The sequence below is a fragment of the Mytilus galloprovincialis genome, chromosome 4 (genome assembly GCF_965363235.1).
Source record: "Mytilus galloprovincialis chromosome 4, xbMytGall1.hap1.1, whole genome shotgun sequence".
Taxonomy (NCBI): Eukaryota; Metazoa; Mollusca; class Bivalvia; order Mytilida; family Mytilidae; genus Mytilus; species Mytilus galloprovincialis.
The window spans coordinates 60841645-60855542 of record NC_134841.1 but is presented as its reverse complement, the minus strand read 5'-3'; the positions used below and the strand labels follow the sequence as shown (position 1 = coordinate 60855542).

Here is a 13898-nt window from a genome sequence, read left to right as displayed (position 1 = left end):
AGAGCATGATATAAAAGAATTATTTTGTAATTTTTTTTGCTATCCTGCCGCTGTAAATCCTACCTTTCCAAGAACAATGGTAACCTCTTGTCTTTGTGGACATATGTCTCTAAATTCTGTACAGTATAATCTTTCATGTCACCCTATCAATATAATGAAGTATTACAAATGAAATGTTCTTCGGGCACAAACTTCATTTTCCACATTTATTTATGTTTTTGATGACATACTGGCATACAGCATTTATAACAATATTCTTTTTTCATGGGACAGGGCTAAATAATCTCCATGGAAATAAGATGTGGCAATGCTTATACAACTGCATAACAAATATAATTGACATACTATTAGCCATTCCCCTTTATCTGACCTAATCACAACCAAAAAAAAGCACGCACAAGTACATGTTTGTATCAAAGATACAAAGATTGTTCACACATTGTTGTAAATATAACAGAATTTGATGCGACAGTCTTACAAGTGAGAGGTTTAGTGCTATAAGGCCAGATTCAATCCACCATTTTCTACAATTGAAAATGCTTGTACCAAGTCAGGAATACGACCTTTATTGTCCATTCACTTTGATGTGTTTAATCATTTGATTTTACCATTTGATAAGGGACATTCCATTTAAATTTTCCTCTGAGTTCAGTATTTTTGTGATTTTACTTTTTTTACACTGCAGCAGAAACAGCAGGTCTTGTTCTTGCCTCTGTAACTCTGTCAAGGTGAGACAATCAAAGTGCTGGATAGCACCTGTGGAAAGTTTGCAACTGTAGATAGTAATATTTCAAATAGATAGTGTGTAGATTGCATGGTTACCTTTTTTTCCTACTTAAAAAAGAAAAAACTTTATCAAGAAATAATTGTAACAGGATGCTGCTACGAAGTCTCCCAAACAAAGCTCTCAAAATTAGTCATTCCCACGGGTCGCCTGACATTAAGCAAAGTCCAATACAAATTGGTCCGGTCTAGTAAAGTGATATTCATGATTTGGGGGTGGGGATCTAGACAGTTTACAAGTTCTCAAACAGGCAGGAGGTAGGATAAGAGTGGCCCTAGGGGACTAGCCTTTTATTGCATCTGATTTGTTTTATAATTTCGTACAAGAATATATGTTGTTTCAGTGTGGGGATTTCAACAGTTTTCAAGTTTTCGAAAAGGGGGTGGATCTTGACTGTTTACAAGTTCTCAAAACAGGATGGGGTGGGGTTACACCGAGGGACTTAATTATATTTCACTTTATTCGTTTTATTGTCCAATACAAGAATATTTATGATTAAGGGTTGGGGATCTCAACCGTTTACAAGTTCTCAAACATGAGGGGTTGGGGATGACTCAGAGGTACTCCCACTATATTTCATTGGTTTTGTTTTGCTGCCCCATAAAATAGAATATATATGGTTTAGGGGTGATCATCTCGACCGTATAAGTTTTCCAAAAAAAGTTGGTTGGGTCACCCCTGTGGACTTCTTCTATATTTCATTTTGATTTATTTTATTTTCTCATACAAAAATATATATGGTTTGTGGGTGTGGATCTCAGCCGTTTACAAGTTCTCAAACAACAAGGGGATGGGAGTGACCCCTAGGCTTAAATTAAAATATTGTTTGTTTGCAGTTTACCGACCGACCCTTGAAAATCCTCCCGACTGTGAAAATTTTATTGCTTTAAATTTGAAGAAATTTTGTTTAATACTTCTATTGACGCGATCTGGAACTTTGGGTCCTTTCCGGAAATGATTTAAAGTCTGGGTCAATTACGCATTTCAAGTTCTGTTTTTCTTAGCTTCCCGTCAAACGTTCATGTGACCATTTAATGATAAAGCACATGGAAATTGTTTACAGGTATCCATGAAGTCACGGAGGAGTACTTTACGCTGTCGTCTCGTGTCAATTTTAAGACAAATAACAAACAAAAAAGTTTATTAGTAAACTGTTTATACAGATTCAGGCACATGTAATGATGTGTGATGATATCATTGACGATGATGCAGCGGATATAATTCATAACTGACACGATAACCATTCTGTCTCAAACAAATCGGGTACAGAATCTGTGGAGCCTGACTTTATAGAACCAATTTCAGTGGTTGAATAATTCGACAGCAGCTTGAAGTATGGCATATTTTCTACAAATTGTTGTGAAGACGACAAAGATGAAACCACTCCTCCGTGACTTAAATCTTCATGGATATCTCAGTGTAAACACGCCTGTACGGAGGAAGGGCTCATTTAAAATGTTAATGGATATAGATCATGCCAAATCAATAAGAAGCAACCATAACTACACAAAGATGTAGAGAAAATGAATGGTTAGCTTGAAAAATAAATATACTCTCTCTATATTAAATCTATCTTCGATTGCAATGAGTATGCTCCTTTAGGATAAGGGGGGCTGCCCCACTCATTGCAATTATTCTCTTTCTTACAATATTAAATATACCCAAACTGTGTAGCCTGTGTGAATTCAATTAAAACATGTCCTTAGGAGCTATGCTGCCATTTTTTTTTATGTATTAAAAACATTTCAGTACAGACCATTTACTTTTAATGGGGTGCTATGGATTTCACCCCAAACTTTAGATTTCTTTGGTTTTCATTAAAGCCTGGCAAAAATATAACCTTATCACATATAATTAAATACTGTTAGAAATATGAAAACAGTCGAATGTCTTAATACTTTTTTTTCGAGTTGCCTTTTTTCAATTGAAGATTCAATTGTTATTTTTTTTTTTTTATTAAAAATACACTCTTTAATACATTGTCTTATAAATCTTTAATATCTACATTTTTCTGATGAAAATACTCTACTCATGAAAACATTCTAGTCAACATGGTCAAGAAGCATACATGTCTGAATATATTTCTTTAAAACAGTTCTAGTCATAATGACATTCCTTGTTTATAAGTGTTCCAGTATTTAATAATTATACCATATTTTATGTCATAAATTGGATAATGACACTATGTTAAAGTTTCAGTTTTGGTTAAAAAGTTTTTTATCTGAAAATGCCAGTTCATTTGATGTTGGTTTTCAGCATGTCCAGTGTTTGTTGTTTTAAAATGTTTTTTTTTCTTCACAAGAAACTTGGTTTAGTGTAACTGCTTGTTTAAACTGTATTTTGGCTGATAAAATAAAATATTTTTCCTACCTACCGACCCTTCAGTCTGAAGGTACAGTCGGAAAACTGCAAACAAACATATTTTTAAGGTTGGCCCTAGGGACTCGCCTTCTTTTGAATTTGATTTGTTTTATTGTCCAGTACAAGAATATATATGGTTAAGGGGAGGGGATCTTGACCATTTCCAAGTTGTCAAACAACAGGGGCTGGGGCTGACCCAAAGGGACTCCCACTTTATTTCATTGAATTTGTTTTGTTGCCCTATACAAAAATAGATATGGTTTAGGGGTGGGGATCTCGACCGTTTACAAGTTCTCAGACATGAGGGGGTGGGGCTGACCCAAAGGGACTCCCACTTTATTTCATTTGATTTGTTTTGTTGCCCTATACAAAAATATATATGGTTTAGGGGTGGGGATCTCAACCGTTTACAAGTTCTCAGACATGAGGGGGTGGGGCTGACCCAAAGGGACTCCCACTTTATTTCATTGAATTTGTTTTGTTGCCCTATACAAAAATATATATGGTTTAGGGGTGGGGATCTCGACCGTTTACAAGTTCTCAGACATGAGGGGGTGTGGCTGACCCAAAGGGACACCCACTTTATTTCATTTGATTTGTTTTGTTGCCCTATACAAAAATATATATGGTTTAGGGGTGGGGATCTCGACCGTTTACAAGTTCTCAGACATGAGGGGGTGGGGCTGACCCAAAGGGACTCCCACTTTATTTCATTGAATTTGTTTTGTTGCCCTATACAAAAATATATATGGTTTAGGGGTGGGGATCTAGACAGTTTTTAAGTTCCCAGACATGAGGGGTTGGGGCTGACCCAAAGGGACACCCACTTTATTTCATTTGATTTGTTTTGTTGCCACATACAAAAATACATATGGTTTATGGGTGGGGTGACTGACCCCTCTGGAGTTCCTCTATATTTCATTTGATTTATTTCATTGTCCCATACAATAATATATATGGTATATTGGTTGAAGTCTCAACTGTTAATAAGTTCTCAAAAAACCAGGGGGTGAGAGTGACCCCAGGGGACTCGCCTTTTATTTCATCTGATTTGTTTTATTGTAACATATAAAGAACATATAATGTTTAGGAGTGGGGATCTGACTGTTTTTAAGTATTCAAACATGAGGGGTTAGGTGGGGTGACACCATGGACTCAACCTAAATTTAATTAATTTGATTTGTTTTATGGTCCTGTGATCATTACTGAAAACCATGTGTGTCTGTCACTTACTGTTTTCTTCAAGTTTATAATTTATTATTGTTATTGAAAATTAAAAAAAAAAATCCCTTAGGGTTCTTTAGTAAATTCCTCCCTTCTGTTGGCCCCTCAAAATACAACTAAATAGACCCCAAGGAGAAAAATAATAAGAAATGAGCAAAAACTTTGTTTAGGAGTCTTAATAGCAATTAGTATAATTACGATTTTTGTTATAGTCCGATTTCTTATGCCGAATATGTAAAAGGCCGAGTTTATTATAGTCCGAGTTTGTTGTGGGCCGAGATCAGATGAGATACCATGATACTTCCGATACTCTCGGGCTTTTACATATTGAATAGAAATTTGTAAAAATCGTAGTATAAAGCGACGAAAAATGTTCATTCATGAAATATTTTAAACACGCTATTAATTTTCTCTTCAACCGGAGGAAGGTAGGAAACCTTTGAAACCGGGATTGTAGTACTCCCGTTTGGAGGCACACATATATGGATCTGACGCATGTCTGAAGAATACCGATAAAATCATAACGTAGAAACTGCTGTCTCGTGTGTGTATTGATTTTACTTTCCGCGTAGCGCAGATCCGCGAAGTAGTTTTTGTTCGTCTTTCAAATGAAGTTGAATTATTTGATTTATCGATGAAAATTCAGTGCATTTTTTATTCAAGCTGTATGCTATTAAAATAGAAGAGCTCAAAATTTCAAAAGCATCTTTCTATTATTAGTTTTCAAACACCAGTACTACATTATCTAGAAGTAGGACACACTTCCTAAAGTAAGTTAGGCTGTCTCTTTTCCGGTTAGGCCGATGCCTTAAGAAAGTTTATTGCTATAGCAAGCTATAGCAAACTTTCCAAAAATCATAGTTATGCAAAACTTTCATTATATCTTATAACTTTTCCTTCATGCACACATTGCTATAGAAGCTCAATTGCTAGTGATTACTTTGACAATTCATAAACTTACATGATAATGAACCCAATCAACAGAATTTCTGATATCTTGGAAAATAGATTTGTAGGACATAAACAAATCACCACATCTGACACCCATGTCTGATCTAAAAATAGAAAACAAAAACAATGTGCAGTTGGTCTGTATAACGTTTATACAGATAATATGTGCACAAATATTTATCAAAAATATAAAGTAGGTAAATTTGATCTACTTTTGCATGGATGCTACCTACTTAAGGAGATACACCTGCATTTATTTATAGATGACCCTTCATGTTATTTTAATTGAAATATCAACTTTGATGTGATTTTCCCTCATTTCATCAATGTTTCAAAGCCATTTTTAAAAGCTCCTTAAGTGTGAGTATCCATTCATAATAGAAGGCATAGGGACAACCCAAGAACACACTAAAAGCATTCAGAAAAGGCAATTTTACCTCAAACTATCTAAGAAAGATAACCTATATCTTAACAAGTTTTAAGTTTTGAGTGATATTTGAACTTTGTTTAACTGCCACAAAAAAGACACTTAGAGAATTTAAGAGAATCATCCACATCCAAGTAAACTTTCAAGTGTCTTAAACACAATTTTTGTTTGCTAATTAGAAACCTTAACTAACATTAAGCCATCTTGGAATTCCCTTTTACTATATATCCAAAGGAAAAGGAATGATATGGCCATTTTTAAACCTCAATTATTGAATTCTTATTCAATTTAGCCAAATATAATATATAAACTGAGTTAACTGACCATATGTTGGTCTAATTTGTTACTAAAGACATATCATCCTCTTATTTTCAAAATGGTTTCATCAAATTGTGTTAATCAGTATCAAGAAGAAATAAGGTACAGTGTTAAAACAATGTTTTTGCAATATTTCATTGCACAGTTTAATGTCTAATTCATAATCAAAAGTGCTGAAATAACTAATATTTTCATTATAAGTGTTGCACAAGACTAAAGATTTTATTTGTAGATCCTTTTTCAGAAACGTTTTTTTGTCAATTGCAAAAGTTTTGCAGATAATTAAAACTGCAGAATTCTGGTGTTTTCTTCGTTTATTGGAAGAAAAAGTAAAACAAAGTTTGATATAAATAAATTTGATTGTCTCTTTAAATAATGGAAAAGAGTTTTCATTTGTAAAACACTGCAAGTACAACAGATAATTGTAAGTCCAAGACCAATGAATTTTTTCCTTATAGCAGGCATAAGGAAAAAAGGGGGAGGAAAATGTCATCATATTTCACTTTGGCAAATTCTGACCACTTTTACATGACATTTGCTTGTATAGAGTATCATTTCCATTCATTCTGTGAAAATGCCTGTGAAAAATTTGAATAACAGAAAAGAAGGACAAAAGGAAAACCCCATCAACATAATTTCCCTTTTCAGCCAAAAAATAATGAGTAATCTCAACTATTTCTGCCTCTCAATCAGAGCTAAATCCATTTCCCCCCCCTGATTTCTACAGCAACATCTCCTGGGTATTGTTTTTCACAGCTACACTTGTGTGCCTTATCTTATACCTCAATTCAAAGTCTAGCTAGAGTAGAACAGCTTTAATTTTGGAAGGTTTACCGTCTTGTTTTATTATTGACCAAGAACGATAAATAGAAATGTACAATGTATTCACCCTTTTTTTGAAAAAAAACATATAAAGATACCAAATTAAAGAGAAATATACCAGAATTCTGCAGTTATCATCAGATATTAGGTTTACCTAATACTTTACCTCCAAACTTAGGCATGAGAGGCGACACGTTACCATGGTAACATCACCTGTCAATAGCATCAAAATATTCTCCCATGTTGTTCAAAGAAAAATAAATATAGCAAGAATGTTCAAGACTGACAAACAGGCAATTTTCTGATCCACAGTTTTATAAATGTCAGAACAGAATGAATTGATACAGTTTATGCATTTGCAAATTTTGCACAAGATGCATATCTGCAATAAATAACTTAGTAAATCAGTGCTGAGTTTAGATGGAATTTATGTGTTTTAGGTCAAAAGAGAAAAAAATCTATTTGATTCGTTTCATTCAAAGTGTGAATAGAAAAGTCCCAAAACTTTTATGTTCTAATTTTCATAGGACAACTTTTCTTTTTCAGATCAAGTATCTATGCTAAACTTCAAAATTATTTTAATCTTGCCAATAGTTTTGATTTATCACACTTTTGACAATACAAATTGCATTCAGGAAACCATTTTGAAAATTTTCATTTTCATTTGATGAAAAGAATTACAGTAATCAAAATCTCAGTATAATTGCCACCATTTTATCAATTTTAAACATTCTTTAAGAATTACTGACAGTTCCAAACACCAAGTTTCAAAACATGTTGCTTTCTTTTACAACATGTTAAACTCAGGACAATTGTTGAAGTGTTTTCTCCTTGTTAGAGGTCATATGGTGACCTCTGTATGTTGTTTTTGTTTTCAATGTCTTGTATGAGATTGCTTTGTATTATTCACTCCCCAATTTGCTTTTTTCACGTGATATTTTTGAATGAAAAATGCTATCTGTCAAATATTTGCTCATGTTAATTGTTAAATTGTTTCATCAATACGAAGACTGAGAGTTTATTAAACTGAAATGTAATTATATTGTAATAGTATTAAAAATTACTTTCAAAATTGAAACTGCATTCTTTTTTATTGTGCAGCAGCAACAAAGGTTGTTTTATCATTGTTTTTTTGCTGATTCTTCATACTTTAATCAAATACCATAAACTTCCATGTTGGATTATTCCAAATAAAACAATTTTCCAAACAAAAACAATGTGTACTTTTCATACTGTAGATTCATTTATTTTTTCATGGATTGAGAAAATTTGATTTCGTGGTTTGCATAGAAGCCAATATATATAGAAAAAATTGTAATTTGTTGAATATTTAAATTTGTGGTTCACCTGTACCCAAGAAATCCACAAAAAGCTGTATCCAAGGAATAATAATGAATCCACAGTACATGATTATATGCCTAAGTCTGTGTTCCTCTAAAGGCTCAGTAGATGATATATAACGTGCCTTTTCAATGCAACTAATATGCCATGAAATCTGGACATTTAAATCTATATTTTGTTTTACTGTACGCATTAATGCTAATTTAATACTGATGGTGCACGCAATGGGGGATCCAGAACTTTTCATAAGGGGGGGCCTCTTCAGACATGCTTCAGAGATTATCTATAGCTATATAATCAACCAAATTTTTTCCCACGAAAGGGGGGGGGGCCTAGGCCTCCCAGCCCCCCCTGGATCAACCTATGACACATGCTGACACAAGTGATAACCTTTGCAAATAAATTGAGAAAAATGTACAACTACAAATGCATACAGTACTTCATTGCACACAGTGACATATACTAAATCTAATAAAATCATGATAAAACTATTGTCAAAACATGACATCAACTTCATACATTTTAATAAAAAATGGCTCACAATTAGCTCAATTATTGAAATGTAAATTCTTACAAATAAAATAGTAAAGGCCCCGTGTGCTAATATAGCTTCTCTATCATCTATGATTAAAACTGACTAGCGTTTGTCCTAGATTCCAAAAACGTCATGATATAATTTCATTTAAAAGGGCACTTGAAAGTACGTAAATGGCACACAAAAAAATGAAGTTGACCTCAAATTAAACTTAAATAATGTAATACTACATCTATAAAGATACATATGGACAACTTGAGATGAAATGTGAATATGAGATAGCAACCTGACACAAACTGACCAAAAAAGATTACAGTTTACAAAACATTGCCTATAAATGATAATTGTTTTAAGATGGCTAAATGCCAATTGTCTTCACTGGATTATTATTTCCAACAGTTATAAGCAGGTTTCACTTAAGGAACAAGAACTGCTGACCCTTCCAAAGCACATGAGATCACCCTGGTTTTCATGTAGAGGTTTGTTGTTTAATCTTTTTTCAGGGGACTTTTGTGTTGCATCTTTTTTCTTTTGATAATAGTTTTCTGTTTTTCTTTGTGTTGCATCTTTTTTCTTTTGGTCACTGTTTTCTGTTGTTCTTTGACTTATATAAATGGTTTATGAATGCCATCTTGTTGCCCTCTCCCCCCTTTTTTTATTTGTCAATATCTCCTATATTGTTATTTATTGATTTAGAAAGAATGTGAGAACTTGTTTATGATCTTTATAATTCAATCACTGTGGATTTGTTAAATTTTGTGAGATACCAATTTTTCGTGGATTTTGTGGTTACATATGAACCACGAATTTAAATGTTTAACCAAGTACAAAAAAATGTATTGGCTTCTATGCAGACTTTGGAAAACCATGAAATTAAATATTCGCTAAAATACAATTTTTCCTCAAACCACAAAAATTGGTGCCCACGAAAATAAATGAATCCACAGTATATTGTACTATTGATACCATTTGCTTATGTCAAGACAAATATGATATGAGAACCTGTTTTGTTGACCTCTCATGATCATGTTAAGAATGTTGATGTCTCTATGCACATACCCCATTTATATGTCTACATAAATTATTCTAAATTTTACTTACCATTTTAATCACATTATAATAGAAAAACAAAATGGAGAAAACAAACACATAACCTGATTAATAGCATGCACCAGATGCTTAACAAAATATTAATGATCACATGATTATCACATGACATTTTACAGCTATTAATAGTAATCAATACTTACTGTTCATAATCTTTCTTTGTTATGAAGAAGTCAATCATGCATGCTATCATGTATGTTTCTGAAAAAAGAAGAGTGAAAATTTCTTTATGGTCATTCTTTTTTGTATTACAAAAGTTTGTAAAGAAACAACAATCATATCAGATTAGTTTTCCTTGTTTGAATTGTCTTACATTTGTCATTCCTGGGCCTTTTATAGCTGACTATGCGGTATGGGCTTTGCTCATTGTTGAAGGCCTTAGCCTAGGGTGACCTGTAGTTGTTAATTTCTGTATCATTTTGGCTCTTGTGGAGAGTTGTCTCATGGGCAGTTATATCACATCTTCTTTTTTACATATAAAAAGAATCATACTTAACCTTCTACTTTCACTTACAGTAAAATTAAGTCCAGGTGGCCATGTGAGCAAACTCATTATAATCCAACTGAGCATGTTTGACTAGTACAAAACAGGAAACTTCATTTGATATGACATGAGTATGCATATTTGTTTTTCCTTTATCGTTTTATAAATAAATTAGGCCATTAGTTTTCTCATTTATTTGTTTTACATTTTTCATTTCAGGGCCTTTTAATGCTGACTATGCAGTATGAGCTTTGGGCATTGTTGAAAGCCATATTTTGACCTATATCTGTTAATTTCAATGTCATTTGGTCTCTTGTGGAGAATTGTCTCATTGGCAATACTACCACATCTTCTAATTTTTATATGTTATATTTGTAGCTATATATCAAGCACCATCAAACATTCAATGTTATATCTGTTGATCTGATACACAATTAACACCCCCCTCCCCCTTATTTGAGATCTCCTAAATTGTACCACCAAAAGGTTGGCAGGTATGCAGAAATCCAAAAGCTTTATTTTTGAAATTGATAGTAAACACACTTACTGGTTTCGGCTGTAACAGAGCCTCATCACATATTTTTAAGATCCAGTGAAAAACATCCCTGCAGGTGTGACAAGTTATGAATAGAAATAACATATATATTAATGTAACACAGATTCAAACTTACCATGAAAGTAATTGTCAGTAACCCATTATAATTTAAAAAAAAAAACATGAAAAATTTTAAGTTAAATTATATCATACCTGGGATATTAAATAATGTATTCAGCACATATATCCTGTTCTCGTCCAACTGTACATATTTGTTGGGATACATTTTTCCTATTTCCCAACTAGAAATGTAAAAATGAAAGGTGTTAAAAAGAAAAAACATTTAGAGTTTTTTTCATAGTTCATATATCATGACCAATATATGTATTAAGTACCAAGTTGATGAGACAAAAATTTTATGGCATTGGATTCAAATAGTTCACATCATTAGCAACATATGTATAAAGTTTCTCAAGTCCATGAGACCAAAAACTCATGGCATGCAAGCTAGTATGTACTGTATTTATCATTTTGAAGCCTTTGATAGCTTAATATGCATATGATTTAAATAGTTCGCACCATTTCAAACATAATTTTTTTATGTCATTAGTTTCATAGTTCATGAAACCATGAAATTAAGGCATATGATTGGTTCACATCATTCAGAATCTATTTCATGAGTTTCAAGTTGATGAGCCCACAAATTCTCCAAATTCTATCAAGTTGAGGTGCATGAACAAACCTTTTCATAAATCTGAATCCATGCACAGCTACCAAGACGTTACCATAGCAATCTACTTTCAGCAAAGTTCCGAACTGCCTGTCAAACCAAAGACCCCTAAAAATAATACAAAAATCATAAATGGATAGTCAGGAACACAGGATTAAATATTTGACAAAATTATATTCAATGAGTTTAAGTACTGGTCAAAACAACAATTTTTACACAGATCAGGTCAAACTTTAACAAAAGGCTGTCTAAGTGACAGCAAACAGGATTTTTCTGCAGAGGTCAAACGCTGAACAGTTTGTACTTCGAAAATCTAGTTTAAATTTTCACAGACTCAATCAATATCTTATATATAATTATTGATGGTTGTAGTTCATAACTGGAACAACTTTTATAACTTTAATCCTTTATAAACTTTTTCATAAAACTTTTGCAATTTGTACTAAGTTAGTCCAATGAATCCATAAATTATCCTGAATTTGTATGAAATATTTACAGATGGACCTTAAACAAACAATTATGAAACAATATTCTAAATGATGAGATTAATAAGATAATGGATAATCAGAATTTTAAGAAGAAGTTCAGCTGTCTAAAAATCTATTAAATCAATAAATCACAAATTTTTATAAAGAAACAATTGAAATACTGAACGATATAATTTAGAGACTATTAATATCTTTTGCCTAGCTTAGCCAAAATGAACGACTAAAATATTTTTTGAAAAGTACAAAACATGACTTCTTTACAGGACTGCTATCCCCTTACCTGCAGGGAAAGGCTGGGTCATATTTAAATTCGTTGATTTCCTTTGGATAACCAATAGCAACAAGTCTTTCTTTCAATTTCTCAAATCCCATATCTTCATACACTGGTGATTTGTACACTAAATTTGAAACAAAAATGATCATAATAACATAATAACATTGCATGTATGTTTCATGATGATACACTATTTTGATTGGTTAACAGCAATCTTGCTTCCTTCTGAAATTAACATTCATAACACATTGAAATGTAACATTCATGATGACACGAGGTCCCACAAAAAAGTGCACAGGTAAATTAGTGAACTTGATAGAAACCGTGTTTTCATGATCCTACCTAAAAAAATGTAATTAAAAGTATTGAATGCTTCTTTTTGTAATTTCATAGGGTTGTAAAAGCGTTGACTGTGCCTGTCCAAAGTCATGAGCCTGTTATTCAGTGGTTGTCATTTGGTCTTGTAAGCCATGTTTTCACTGCTTTATTATTTTTTTTGCATGATTAAATCTGGCTATTGGTTTTCTCTTTTGAATTGTTTGACACTTTGTCATGCAAGGGTTTTTTATAACTTATTTTACTGTTTGGTTTTGATCGTTGTTAACAGCAGTATGGTGACCTATAGCTAACACTGTTTAAATCAAAATTCATTGGGTTTTCTTAAATCTGATTTATACCCAATCTTCCCTTTTATTCCTGATGCTTTTGTTTTGAGATCACTTTATTTTGTATGCAGTATCATATCTAGTTGTTATTGTTGATTCCATACCTGCAAGAGTATAATCCATATCAAATCCAAATATCTTTATCTTTGCCATGTTGAGACTTCTATTGACAAACACTCTACAAAGATACAATAAATACATCAATTTCTTAATACTCAATATCAAATCTTATTCAATACAACATTTACATCCACTTTTAAAACCTCAATGTTTCCAGAACTGATCCGTATTATTAATCTCAAAAGAAACATTTGTTTTGTAAATTCTCCCTATAAAATCAATTATTCCAAAGAAGCTCATGTTGTGGCATGTTTTTCTCTTCTTCGTTTTTTTTCTCTGGAAAAGTATCAAATAATACTAAATTCAAGCAAACTTGCTTTTTCATAGATATTTGATTTTGGGGTTTGGAATTTATATATAAATATAGCAAATTTTAAGTTTGTAGTTTCCTGAGGGGGGTAGGACCTTAATTGGGACTCCAGGATCTGGTGTTTTTAAGCTCGGGATTTCGGGATTAACCCTTTCCGGATCCAGGAAATCTTTTTTTCGGATTTCGGGATGTCGGGATTTACTTTATTTAAATTCGGGACCTTGGGATTTCGTGTTTCTAAGCCCAGGATTCCGGGATCAGGACCCCTCCTATCCCCCCTCTTTCCTTATTCCCATGAAAATTGGTTCCTAAAGAATAACAATGAATCCCATGATAACTAACATAAAACAAATGTTTGCAGATCACCATGGTTTCCCAATTGCGAAACTACATAAGTGGTTGTCTATAGCTATTGTCTGCTG

At 32.7% G+C, this 13898-nt stretch overlaps 1 protein-coding gene across 5 annotated transcripts in view; it reads right to left on the bottom strand.

Moving 5' to 3' along the window:
- Positions 1-13898, bottom strand: part of LOC143072608 (cytosolic purine 5'-nucleotidase-like) — a 49647-nt gene that overhangs the window by 23043 nt on the left and 12706 nt on the right. For all 5 annotated transcript variants that reach the window (XM_076247640.1, XM_076247645.1, XM_076247644.1 and 2 more), the window contains 7 exons: positions 13151-13224; positions 12388-12505; positions 11632-11727; positions 11103-11191; positions 10014-10071; positions 5331-5424; positions 64-143 (listed from right to left, as the gene is read on the bottom strand). In XM_076247640.1, coding sequence (XP_076103755.1) covers positions 64-143; positions 5331-5424; positions 10014-10071; positions 11103-11191; positions 11632-11727; positions 12388-12505; positions 13151-13224 — 609 coding nt within the window. The remainder of the gene's footprint in view (positions 1-63; positions 144-5330; positions 5425-10013; positions 10072-11102; positions 11192-11631; positions 11728-12387; positions 12506-13150; positions 13225-13898) is intronic.